The sequence below is a fragment of the Eurypyga helias genome, unplaced genomic scaffold, assembly GCF_000690775.1.
Source record: "Eurypyga helias isolate BGI_N326 unplaced genomic scaffold, ASM69077v1 scaffold5476, whole genome shotgun sequence".
Classification (NCBI taxonomy): Eukaryota; Metazoa; Chordata; class Aves; order Eurypygiformes; family Eurypygidae; genus Eurypyga; species Eurypyga helias.
This window is the reverse complement of record NW_010258492.1, coordinates 4,136-18,131: the sequence shown is the minus strand read 5'-3', so window position 1 is coordinate 18,131 and position 13,996 is coordinate 4,136. Positions and strand designations below refer to the sequence as shown.

Here is a 13,996-nt window from a genome sequence, read left to right as displayed (position 1 = left end):
TTTTGGAACATTTTTTTAACACATTTTTCTAGATGATGTGAGGTTAAATCTAAACCAAATAGGATGTGTCTAACTACAGACTGGTGAGACTCTGAGGCAGACAGTAATCTTTAAAATTAATTTCCAAGTCCTGCTTGAAATCATCTAATGTGCACTGAAATTCCATATGTTGTTTCACTTACTCCTTGCTTGGTCAAATATTCTGTTGTCATTGTTAGCTGGAGAAATAAGCTAGAATTTATAGAAAGGGTCTTCAAAAATGCCAGAAGACAATAGAATAAATTTCTATATCATTCCGGTTTTGAATAAAATGCTAACACACTTCTACCATGAGCGGGTTCACGTGTAATTTGAAACCGTGGATTCAACTTGGTAAATTCTTGACCTAAATAACTTACATTGCCTGTTAAACTGATTATTTCAGGCCCATACAGTCAGTAAAAGCAGCAATGGGTGGATTTCCCCTGCTGTATAAGAATTAACGATGTTTTGAAATACACAGGTGAGATGAAGCAACCTATTGATTGCTGTAAAGAAAGTCAGAGAGATGCACTGGCATGCAAATTCTAGTTAGGTGCACAGAATCCAGCCCAATGTTTCAATAGTTATTTTTAGTATAAAATGTAAGTACTTTCCTCCACCCAGAGCTTTTCCTGTGAACTCTGAAAAATAATTAGATGGACATAAAGTATTTGTGTCACCAAACTCAGCATGGGAAGGGGCTGGTTTCCTTAGAGCCCAGCATTCCTCTTTAAATGCAAGGTCTGCAGAATGTGTTTGGTGTTCATTTCTTTGTGCACCTTTGCTTTCTTAATGAAGGAGAAGCATGGAACAGTAAAGTGAAAAAGAAAGCTAGGGATTGCAACTGCAGAAGGCCAAGTCCATTGTTGTAATCTGCACTCATTCATTGCTATTCCTATTGAATGATTAACTATTCACCTAACTGAAGAGTTAGCTTTTCCAAGATCTAGACTGGATCAAGGAAGAAAAGAAAGAAAATCTTAAAAACACCAAAGCTACAGAGCCTTGTCTGTCTTGCTCTGGATTTATTCCTGTTTCACACTCCTCCAAATATAACTAAAGGTTCTCAGACACAGGCCTAAAGTAATTTCTTAAAAGGGAAAGACAAAATAAATGCCACATATTTGCACCATTCACCAGCTGAAAAATCTAGCAAATATTTATTGCTTGCACATGCATGAATGTAAAAATCTCTATCCTTTATATTGATTAGCTGCAGAATAAATTTATACCTGTGTCATACTTCATTAATTAAGATTATCTGTGTGAGGATATAAAAGTCATACTGGTACACACCTACCAGACAAACACATAACAACTCTACATTTCTGACACAAAAAGAGGAAATAAATTTGCTTTCATAAGCGGAAATATGTTTCAGAATCATTGCATTGCAGTCCTCAAACTAACTCCATCCACCACTGAAGTTTCAGCAAACTCTTTCAAGCAACCTAGCAAATATTAATTAGTATTTTCAGAGACCAACCTCTTTAATAAAGGTTGCTAGCGGGTAGCTTCTGATTTAAGATCAAAATCATAGATCAGATCTAGGCATCATCCACTCTTAAAGATGTGGACTGTTTCATTCATCACGTTAAGGCAGTATATAAAAAGAAACGTAAATGATCTTTAGCAAGTTCATTAAAATGGCACCCACAAATGACAGTAACATTCCCAGTGGCCCAGGCAAGAAAAGGAGTAGCCTTCTTAATTCCAAACTGGAATAATTCCCTGGGGACTGTAAATAGTAAAAGCACCTGCTCAGTATTCATGCAAACCCCTCCAAAAACCTAATCACACACAGTTATGTTACAGTCTGACTTTAATTTCTTACCTGTATAGCAAGATCCAAAGTATCCATTTTAAATTCAGTGTGGATTATGGAAGTGAAGAACCTTTGGCTTGCATCACCTGGACATACCTACTTTCTTTTTCCATATCTATAGAGGGGATAAGCTTCACTAATTTCCTCACCAAAGATTACAAGTATTGAAAACTGAACTTTCACCACAAGCAGTTTTTTGCTCTTAGGTACATTATTCCAGCCAATACCTGCAGATACCAACAACCTATAGTAGGACACATCCAAAGGCTTGATTTGCCTACACACCTAAATCCAAAGTACAGCAAGAGGATTATGTTTCAAACCCTTTAGTACCTGTGCAATGCAACTCATTTCCCGGCAGGGCTTTCTGACAATTAAATAAAACTGAGAAAACAGCATGAATGGCAGGTTGAGAAACCGAAATGGGGTGTTTCAAGAGCCCATTACCCTCTAGGATGATTTGAATTTAGTCATGTGAATATACAAGACAGAGACCGGGTAGGAAGGCATAGAGATTTAGAAACTGAATAGTTTAGATCTTTGAAGTGCAAGACTTTAGGATTCAATTACACCAGTTTTATTTATGTGTTAGAGAGGGAGAGGAAGTTAAGAACTGTAGTGAGCAGGAAAATAACTTGATTTACAAGACTCAGACCCTTCACAGAGAAAAAGACTAATGAACATCTGAATGAGGCTCAATTCCCCGTCATTTAAGGGCGGGATGGGTTCTGCATACAAAAGTATTGCAGACATGGGGCTACACCTAGATTCAAAACATTGGGGTTTTTTTATGGACTTCAGGCAGGATCAATTATGTTGTAGAGCTGCCTCTTTCTGCTTTGACTGTGGAGGGAGAATGAACATCCAGCTGCAACTCAAAACATCATCTTCAAACAGCAAGGTCACAGCAGCTTAATTGCACCCAGAGAATCCAAGGCTGTGATTTCCTTTAATCAAACAAGGTGGGTTATCATATTGTGAGATGACTCATAACTCAAACTCCACTCTCTTTCACAATATCAGTAAAATAAGCGGTTGTTTCACACGAGGATTATCTCTGAAAATTCAGGCACCTTTCTCCACAGACATGACATTGAGGATGATCCTGATAAATCAATGGAAAGGTAAATCAGTGTCTTGACACATGAAGGTAGGCTCTCTTATCACAATTTTAACCTAAACCTGGGGTTTTATGATTATCTGCATTTGTTCCCTCACACTACATCCTCAAAAATGCACCAAGAATGTCTTTAAAGTAACATGTACACCATCTCTATGCAGTAAAGACACGAGGACTTAGAAAGAGGTAATGCTTTCACTGGACATACTGTAAAAAACCTGTAAATGATAATCTTTTTCCTGAAGAATAACTCCTCTGCTGTGGGAAAGAAAGTACTACCTCGTTAACTGAAGGGTTTGGTTATAACTTAATTATGCTTCTAGTGTGCAGTTCTGTTATAAAAGCAGCCAGCTCGTGTTTTCAAAAGCACTGCTAGATTAGGCTCATAATAGATGATACCAAAATAGCGCTTTGTGATCTGTGCTGGAGAGCTTCCGATGAGGGACATGAAAACCTTCTCAGGAAGCGACGTGTCGTTTAGGCAGAAAAGACCAGCTCTCAATACTTGTCTCTGCTGAGTCCAAACTTGAATTTGCTTTGGTGACATCTCATTTAGTTTGTAAATTTTTAGACTTGTTTACTAATTATTTGTAAGACAATAGAGAGTGTAGTAGAAGTATTTGAGTTAGAAATAAACCAGTTAATGTTCTCAAAAATCTACAATAATAGTATTGAAGCATTTACAATATCGCAGTTTCAATTTGTTCTGTGCTATTCAGCTAAACAAATTCTAGCGGAGAAACCAGACACTTTCTGTCTTTACGAAGTAGAATCTTTATTTATTTGTTTGTTTGTTTATTTTTCTGGTCAACAAACAAAGTGACTAGAAGTTGTCTGTTCAACAAGTTTTCTTTCATATATCACGTTTCTCATAACACAAGGTATGTATATCAGGAAAATTTGCCAGACTTAAAATATTCCTGCCTTAATTTCTTCAAAGCTGAATCAAATTCATCAGAACCAAGACGTTTTGCCTAAAAGGTCTACAGACTTTGGTCTATAAAATATTCCAGGCAGAAGCATTCCTGGGCATTGGGACCACCATCCAAACCCCGATAATATGGTGAGTCCAGGTAAGAAATTCTACCCTAACTGCTATAGTGATCTCAGACAACCCTTACTCCACCTCCATCCTTAAGGAAGTTAATTCATGTTTTCTATGGGCTTGTTTCCTAAATGAGGACACTAGTGAAGAGGTTGCAAGATGGACCTGCAAAACTTACATCATCAGTGACGACTCCATCTAGGAAGTGTCAAGATTCACTTGAGAAAGCATCACACTTTGCATTCTTGATATTGTAGGCTCCATCCTTCAGCAGGTTCATTTTCAAGAAACGTCCCCTCTGCTTTCTTCAGTTTTGTCCTGGGAAGACCAGATTGCAAATAAGCTAGTGTTCTTACAGACCTTACGGAAACTTCATAGCTCTGAGAAAATATACTGCTCAATTAATTTGGATAAAACTCATCAAATTAGCCTCAAATTTTAATCTAAACCTAATCAGTAGGTTTAGAATTTCCATTACAAAAAGAAAAAAAAGCAGAACGAAATACCCCCACTACACCCCAAAAAAAAAAAAGACAAACCCAAACAAACCAAAAAAACCCCACAACAAACTCCCCCTCCCCCCCCCAAACCCAGAAAAACACCCAAACCAAAGCATTCTATTATACTACCACACAGAAAAGCTCTGGGCCATCCCTTTTTCAAGGATCGTCATTACAGTCTGGATACATGTGCTGGTTTTGGCTGTGACAGAGTTAATTCTCTTCACTGTAGCTGGGATGGGGCTAAGTTTGGGATTTGTGCTGAAAACAGTGTTGATGATACCAGGGTGTTTTGTCATTGCTGAGCAGTGCTTACACAGAGTCAAGGCCTTTTCTGCTTCTCACACCAACAGCGAGCAGGCTGGGGGTGCACAAGTTGTGAGGGGACACAACTGGGACAGCAGACTCCAACTGACCAAAGGGATATTCCATCCCAAATAATGTCATGCTCAGTATATAAAGATGTGGCAGGAGAAGATGGAAGAGGGGAATGATCGGAGTGATAGTGTTTGTCTCCCCAAGCAACCATCATGTGTGATGAGGCCCTGCTTTCCCGGCAATGGTTGAACATCTCCTGCTCAAGGGAAGTCGTGAATGAATTCCTTGTTTTGTTTTGTTTGTGTGTGTGACTTTTGCTTCACTTATTTACATACACTACAATACAGTTGTCTTTAACTCAACCCATGGGTTTTCTCACTTTCACTCTTCCAATTCTCCCTCCCATCCCGCTGGGGGCAGGAATCACTTTTACTCTTCCAATTCTCCCTCCCATTCCGCTGGGGGCAGGAGAGTGAGCGACGAGCTGTGTGGTGCTTTGTTGCCAGCTGGGGTTAAAACATGATATTATAAAAAGAGAGAAAACAGTGTCCTGACAGCAGTAGATGTTTGTTCACAGAGTGTCCAGGAGTCAGACAAACTGAAGGATAAAAATAAGGGGAAAGTTTGACTGAAATTGTTTTCTGATCTTCAACAGGACATAAAAAGAACAATATAGAAACAACTTCCAACACTGTCAAGATCCAGATATATTTGCAAACAGAGGGAAATACTTGAGCCTGTGATAGAAAAGTATTACCCTGCCAATTGTTCATGACATACTGGCAAGTTTTACTGCAGTGTTTTCTGGCTAAATGGTGGTTAAATAGTTAATAATGCAGCTTTGCAGCTTTCCAGTATCTGAAGAGGGCCTACAAGGGTACTGGGAGAGGACTTTTTACAAGAGCCGGTAGTGATAGGACAAGGGGTAATGGGTATAAATTGAAATCAGGGAGGTTTAGATTAGATGTCAGGAAGAAATTCTTCACAGAGAGGGTGGTGAGGCACTGGAACAGGTTGCCCAGAGATGTTGTGGATGCCCCATCCCTGGAAGTGTCCAAGGCCAGGCTGGATGAGGCTTGGAGCAACCTGGTCTAGTGGAAGGTGTCCCTGCCCATGGCCGGGGGGGTGGAACTAGATGATCTTTAAGGGCCCTTCCAACCCTAACCATTCTATGATTCTATGATTCTATGATAATTATGCACAGGGGGATGAGGAAGAACATCCCCACTGTGTTCCAGCTAGGAATATAGAGAGGTGAATTGAGAAGCAAGAAGCTATTTTGGTCTTTCAATATGAATCTTGGCAGCCACCTTTTCCCCAGTCATACTGCCCAGTCCTCTCTAGCTCTATTGGATGTGAAAAACGCAATCACAAGTTTCAGTGGTAATAAAGATATGAGGACAAAGGTTCACCACAACCATATTACGTAGAGAAGTCTTAAGGTCTTACAATTCAGGTAAGAAATGATACTTTTGCTAAATCCATGAAGAAAACACATTGCATTTACTATGATACTTGAATTAACTAGTGTAGGATTAATCACTTGCAGTGACAGGAATGAACCTGCCTGCAGTAGATGCATTATTGCCATTTTCAGATGGGAAAACCTCTCTTTGACAGCACTTGATTTTTTACCAGTGATTGAAGAAGTGAGAAAAACAGACCCCAGCAAAGGATATCAGGAGCTGTTATGCTTGTAATTAAGTTGTCTTCTGCCCCTTCAGCTCACTAGTCAGTTGGAGTTGTATATCCTTACTCTGAGTGTGCTGTGAGTATGGATTAGTTCAGCAGTGAGTCAAAAGCAAAGATCCTGGGAGGAAGTGGGAGAGTCATATTTGTTAAATCACAAGTTTTTCTTTAAAATGCAGGTGTAATTCAACAGGGAGACTAATATAATAGCATCACTTCTGAGAATTTACTCATGAGGTTGTTTGGTGTTTTTTTGCTATAAAAAAAGGTAAAAAACAGTAGTTTGCTAAAATCAAAAGACAGGATGAAATGCTTTAAGTCCTCACTGAAAGGGGAAAAAAAAAAAAAAAGCTGGTGACTATAATAACAAGTTTCTGGAAGACAAAGGTAAATATGGCCAGCTGAATAGAGGAGACAAACAGTATATTTCTTTTGTACCATTTATTAGTTAAATTTGACAGGGACATGAGGAAAGAAAAGATGTCCTCTTTGATAGCATCAAACCCATTATCTGTAAATTCATTCATATTTTCTCCTTATTATTTTATGCCTGTAATTATGCTTGCTATTTTGCATGTAACATGTGAAGAAACTGAAGGAGTCACACAGAAATTTCATCTGGAAGGTTTGCATTTGGTCCTGTGGATGATTAGGAAGCCTGGATATTGATGGGTTCCCCCATTTGGTGGCTGACAGCTATTCACATACTGACTTTTCATTGCAGATCATGCCTGACTACAGGTAAAGATAGTTCCATTTTTTGTATATTCTAATGACACAGCTTATTTCTGCCTAGGTTCATAAAAATGTAAAAGTCAAAAATAATGAGTACACATCTTTCTTCTTTTTAACTTTCTTCTTTTTAACTAAAAAAAGAAAAATCTAAAACAAATTTCATAAACCATCAAATTAAAATACCAAATAAGGCCCTGGTGCAGCCTGATAGGTGTTAAGGTACCTGAGACATCGAAGTAGGGCTGTCGGAGATGTATAACCCTCTAGACTGGCGAATGGAGGCCAGCAGGGAGGCTCCAGGTTAACTCAGCACTAGACAGTGAGGTGTAGGCAACTGAATTGAGTCCAAGGTTTTGGATTTGGCTGGCAGATTTAGCTGCCTACATTCAGCTTCCTAGCAGCGGGTGTCTTCATGCAATCTAGGATCAGATTCAGTTGCTCAGACATTGGCATCTATTGGTATTTTAGACGTTGTGGGGTCATGATCTTGCCCCTTGATGTTCCAAAATAGAATAGACATGTCATGTAGTCTATCTTTTGTCTAGACTACGCAAAGGCATCCAAGATGGATGTTCAAGGAGTTCTATCCTACACAAAGAACACACTTTGCCTCCTGCAGAATGAACCGAACAGATTATTTGGCTAGATCTCCATTGACTGTAGCAGGAATATAGTCAAGTCAATGACTGAACTGGAAGTGGCAGGTCATTCAAAGATGGAAGCTGTGTTTTTAGTCCTCTTGGTGATTAAGAAGCCTGGACACCTTTTTTTAAGTTCCCAGTTCTGGACCTTAGTCCCACACCCTGTGAGTTACTCAGGTGTTAAACCACAGACACCTGGTGTCATTGTAAAATCTTTAGGGTATCTGAGATTTCCTGTTAGATGGAGCTGGCAGATATGATGCTGGCAGATATGATAGAAGGTCAGCATAGACTGAGGCCCTTTGGGCTTGATCAGATGCAATACCATACAACATATGAAGTGACATTATATGTTTATGAAATGATACTGGAAATAACTCCTCGATGTTTCATGGTACATTTTAAACTTACCATAGAATAAAGACAAGTTGCTGTGATACAACTTCTTTGAAAATCCATATTGGTTGCTATTTAGTCATTTCCAAGAGCCTTTTTTTTTCCATTTTGGAATCCTCCTTGAAACTGAAATGAGAATAACTGCTATAAAATATTCTGGATTTCCCTTTTTCTCCCTTTCAAAGACATATATTGTGGGTGGGATTCATCTCATGTATCTAACTTCAGTATAGTAACCCTAGACTTCACCATTCAAAGAAAAGATCTGGAAGAAACAGCCATTGGCGCTTCAACAAAGACTAATTCTCTGATGCTGCCTGTTTCTCCACAATCATTGCAAAGGGGATCTGGGATGGCGAGCTCAGATGTAGATGACCAAATCATCATATATGTGATAAATAGACATGTAAATATCTAGTGTCCCTCTAGGCACTGCTGTATTCTGCATCCTGCATCCTATATTTGACCTTTTATAGACTTCTCAACATTCACCCATTTTCCATTATTTCTCAATAACCATACTTAATGGCCCCAAACTTGCTTAAGTGTTCAGACCTCAGAAGAATAAACTCCATGAGCCTCACATATCATGAACATTACTCATCTAAGTCATCTGCCAAGTTATTTTTATTTTTCTTCTGGATTTACCTCCTGTTGACATTGATAATGGTTGATTTGTTACCTGATGTGGTGCCACAAAAAATGTGATATGGACAAACAGAAACAACTGCCATTTTATCTTCACACAGGTCAATTTATTAGTTCTCCTAATAGTTCCATCATTGGAGTCATTGGAAAAGGGGTCATTCTGCCCTGCCACGTGGTAGCAGATAACATTCCAGAGGTTTTCTCTGTCCAGTGGATATTTCATGAACAGTCTGAAAAAATAACTGTGAACAGATACGATGGAAAGAACGAAAAAGAGGAACAAGATGAGAGATATCACGGCAGAACAGAATTCTTCCATAGTGAATTTAGAGCTGGCAACATGTCTCTGCGCTTGAAGAATGTCAGGAGCTCTGACAAGGGATCATACACTTGTGTGGTCTCTTTCAATGACACGTACCATGATGTGTTGATTGAACTGCAAGTGGCAGGTCAGAGGCAATTCTCTTTCTTTTTATTCAAAGGTGGAGCTGAACAGAAATATGAATATCCATCACTGAGGGAATTTTAATATAAATTTAATGTGGTTTGATACATAAACTATCTTCATGGGAGGATGTGTTTGATTTCAGTTGGTTTTCTCCAAATTAATGTTCAAAACCAATATTTAAGTGTTAGTAAATCTACTTTACGATATCTTTATTTAGGTACCGGAACGCGTGCAGCTACGTGTGACCTGAGAGTACAATCTCCCCTCAGACTCAATGAAAGCTCAGTCAGAAAGTTCAGGGAACCCTGAAATTATCCAAATGATCAATATAAAATTAAATTTAGGTGCAATCTACTGTGCAATCAAGTGTTACTGAGATGATTGTCCAGAGTTTCTCTATGGTCTCTACCATCTTTGTGCATAGCTTCAGTTAACGTGGTTGGCTTGGAAGTGGACATGTGTTCCTCCATGCTTTCTCTGCTACACAGGAACCAGTTTCCACTGGATGGGTATTGAGGCTTCTCATGTTGCAGCCAGATTCTCCTGAAGATGTCTTCTTATCTTTAAAACTCCAGATGAAGCAAAGGTTTACCATCTAAGTGACACTAATTACATCTTCTGCACTCCTGAGTATAAACAATACCCCTTTTTGCACTGAAGATGTGATCTGTAGCATGTCAGTACTAGTTTTACTTGAAATAGTTAGCCTGAGACAGTAATATATTCTGTTTTCATGAGCAGGTTGCACTGGTCGTTCATAGGTTTCCTGCAACCCATTAATTATCATAATTATTTGGATTCTTTTTTCTCTTTTTACAAAATTCTGGGAAATTCCACTGGCAACTTCATTCCAGGATAGTCACCCCTAGACAGCTCTGTTTGTTGCAATCTCCATTAAATTGTTCCTTACTCTCAACCTGATAGAATTAATTGCTGGCCCTTAAGAAACTTCAGGACCCAAGTCCCTTTCACAGTTTAAATTCAGAAAAGTTTTTCTATGAACTTCCATACAAATATATATATATAAAAGAAGTGTTGAATTCGAGATAAACTGGAAAACTTCCTGTTCTCAGTACTGGTTGAAATGGAGAATATGCATGCTTTTTCTTAGCTAAAGGTGATGTGCCTTCCATTTTCCTGAAGAGTCATGTGAAGCAGGGTATTAGCCTCACCTGCCATGCAGCTGGATGGTTTCCTAAACCTGAGGTGATTTGGCTGGATGGCCAAGGATGGGCCCGGAAGGAACTATCGACCACAAAAATGACAAGGATGCCGACAGGCCTATACAGTGTGGTAACTTCCATGAACTTAAACCCGGGCTCTGACATGGAAGTCTCTTGCAGGATAGTCAACAATCTACTGAATACAACAAGCGAGTCCCGAGTCCTAATCTCAGGTGGGTGAGCTCTGTAGTCACCTGCTTATAGATTAAAAAGACGGATTGTCTAAATGGTGTGGGACCCATTTTCTTGTCATGGGCTGGCCTGAAGGTATATCATCAGAATCAGTGTTGGAAAAATCTTCATGAGCTGCAGCCACCTTCCACCCATATTTCTAGTCGTTTGCACATTTGACAGTATCTAGTGAATTCGTTTCTCCTTTTAAAAAGGGGACAGGCGATATTAAGACTCAGTGTTCCTTTCTTAAGATGTAACACCGTCAACTGGTTGGAGCTGAATTAAAATGGATTAAACACAACTGCATGCACATAAAAAAACGACACATTTTCGTAGTGATGGTCAAGCATTCTAAAGGCTTTCATTATCCAGAAATAGGTTACCAGGTCATTTAACAAGATGTGCGTTGGTGGGATTCACAGAGAATAGCTGAAAACAATAGTTATGGTCTCAAGGGTCAAAGTGATAGTTTCAACATCTCACAAATGTATCTAGTTTATGTTTTTATCTTCCCTCTTTTTAATATGTACATTACTGCATAATCATGGTGTGGATAATATCATGCTTTCCCGTAGTCTGTAGAACTTCACACTTTTCTGCTTGCTGGGTACATGGACAAGCATCAGGTAGTCTGAAGCAAGACTCATAGGGCTGGACCCCAAAAAGAAAGTCAGTCCCACAAAGCCAATGTCTAAGTCTGGGATGGCAACTAGAGTGCAGTTTAAAGCTCTTGAAGAAGTGTGTGAGGGAAGTCCCTTTCAGGATGGCTTCAAGAAATCCCAGAAAATTGTGTGTGGAGGTTCCTGGAAAGCGAAAATAGAGAACTGTGAATTTGAGGAATGTCTTAAATTTTATACTCCATCTGGGCTTATGGATAATACTCAGCAGGATGAATCACATAGTCATTGAATCCCATTCAACAGAAGTCAACATGTCTCTTTTGCCCAGTGGGGATGGTTTCTTCCTCCATTCCAACACGTCTTTTAAGGCTAGTTTACTACAAAATGCAACACATCCATGACTGTGGAAAACTATCTATCTATCTATCTACCCACCCACCTACCTATCTCAGACATCTCTCTTATAATTCTGAATCTGATACCCATGGAAAGAGTCTCCCTGGGTTAGGCTTGCTGGAGAGAGCTAGATCTCTTCAGCAACATTGCTAGGCAATCCCAAGTAAAATACAAATCCACCATCTCCTCAGATGTATTGATTAGATCCTAAGTTATGGTTGTCTTTATGTTTAGTCATTAATAGAACATGACTCCTTTTGGTACTTTTTTTACAGATGTTTTTTTTCTACATTTCAAAATGGCTGATCATCTTCCTGGTAATTTTATGTCTTTGCATGGTCCTGATTTCCACTGTATATTCTAAGCTGAGAAGTAAGTATTTGTACATCACTCAACATACAGAAATATCACAGCAGTTCATGTTGAAATCCATGACTAACAACAAGCAAAATCACCAGTGATTGTTTAATGACCAAATTCAGGTGATTGATTCAAAAAAGGGTGGGAAATGACACAGTTTGAACAAGGAGGAATGCAAACATACCTCAGACTGCTTTAGGTCTGACAAGAGGAGCGTTGGGAACTAAACTATGTGTGTAGTTTCCATAGTCATTGGGGACACAACCTCTGATTGTTGCTAATGACACTAGAGCAAAAATGACAAATCAACAAACAGATTTCTGGTAATACTACTCTACAAAAACATGCAATAAAGGGGGTTTTTGCTCTTTTTTAAACAGGTAATAACAAGAAAACATTTAACACCGGTAAGTAATGAGAAAGATGAATATGAAGATTATGACAATTTGTAAATTGGTTTATTTATATTAAATTACAGGATTAATTAGCAGTTGTAGTTGCATCCAAATATGTTTTGTAGTTTTTAATTTTATTTTTGCACTGCACAATGTAGCAAATTCCTATATGAGTTTGTGGTTTCACACACCACACCCCCACCCCCACCCCAGTTTCTGCTTTATAAATAATGTTTCCTTTCATTAAGCTCTGGTCATCACTATATGATGACAGACATACTCCAGCAGGTCATGCATATTCAAGCTTTGTTTGTAGTTGTTCAAGAGTTAATTAATTGGTGAGAAGCATTCCTCAGATTCCTTAGAAGAAGAACTAAATGAATTAAACAGTAAAGAGCAATTCAAGGGTCGAACCCAAAGCCATCTCAAGACTCCGAAAGCAACTCACTCCTTCAATATATCTGTTTGGTACTTACCACCTATGTCTGTACTTAAAAATAGAATGGACCAGTTGGCATGGAATCATGGAATGGTTTGGGCTGAAAGGGTCCTTTAAAGATCATCTAATCCATTGGGGGGGGGGGGGGGGAAGGTGAGGGGGAAACGACACACACTGCATAGCTCATGTGGATTGTGACGAACATTCCTGCTTACCAGGACAGAGTATCCACAATCAAAACACTGACTGTCAATGGCTCTTGGCTCGTGTTGTTGCCCAGATGATACCTGCTTGGGGAGATTACTAATTGGGGAGATTACTAATTAACCCATGCTATAACTACAGCAGGGAGTATGCTAACAAATGGATTGCATGAATAATTGTATTCCCTGAAACATGTCTGGTTCTGTTCCCTGACATGGTTTGGCAGTTGAAGATAGATGTGTCGATGGGACCAGAAAGGACTTATTCCTGGCCACTGAACCTCAGTTAAGCTACAGCTGGGCCAACACTCACCTAGGAAGGACTGCATGTCTCAGAATGTTACCTCATTTTTTGTGAACTCCATTACAAATGAAACATGTCTCAGTATAAAAAATAAGAATTCCTTGGACTCACAAGAAGCCTTGGAAGTTTACTAGGTTAAATTAAAGTAAAGATTTAACCCCAGTTATTTCTGTTTGTACATGAAGTACACTATTGAAGTTTATAAGAATAATTAACATTATAATCTATTTTCTGTATTTTTCAGTAAAAGTGAAGCTGGAAATGGAAGAAGGTAAAAGTCCTTTGCTTTCAAAATGATGCTAATGTGTTCAGATATCTCAGAAATGTAAATTAAGAGAAACAATATGCAAATGTTAATTTTCAATGTAACATTGCAGGAGGGGAAGCCCTTTACAATAATCAGGAAACATTGACAATCCCACATTGCACCCCACATGAGATCTATTCTCTAGTGAAGACTGCAGATGTTTACAAGGAAGTAACATGGGCCAGCAGT

At 38.9% G+C, this 13,996-nt stretch overlaps 1 protein-coding gene across 1 annotated transcript; it reads left to right on the top strand.

The window, feature by feature from the left end:
* Nucleotides 1-8,999: 8,999 nt before the first annotated feature.
* LOC104511646 (butyrophilin subfamily 3 member A2-like) lies at nt 9,000-13,771 on the top strand (the record flags this gene model as incomplete). Its single annotated transcript, XM_010154343.1, has 4 exons — nt 9,000-9,387; nt 10,498-10,782; nt 12,540-12,566; nt 13,745-13,771. Coding segments are annotated over exons 1-4 (727 nt in total), but the record flags the coding sequence as incomplete, so codon positions are not given.
* Between the last annotated feature and the right edge of the window lie 225 nt (nt 13,772-13,996).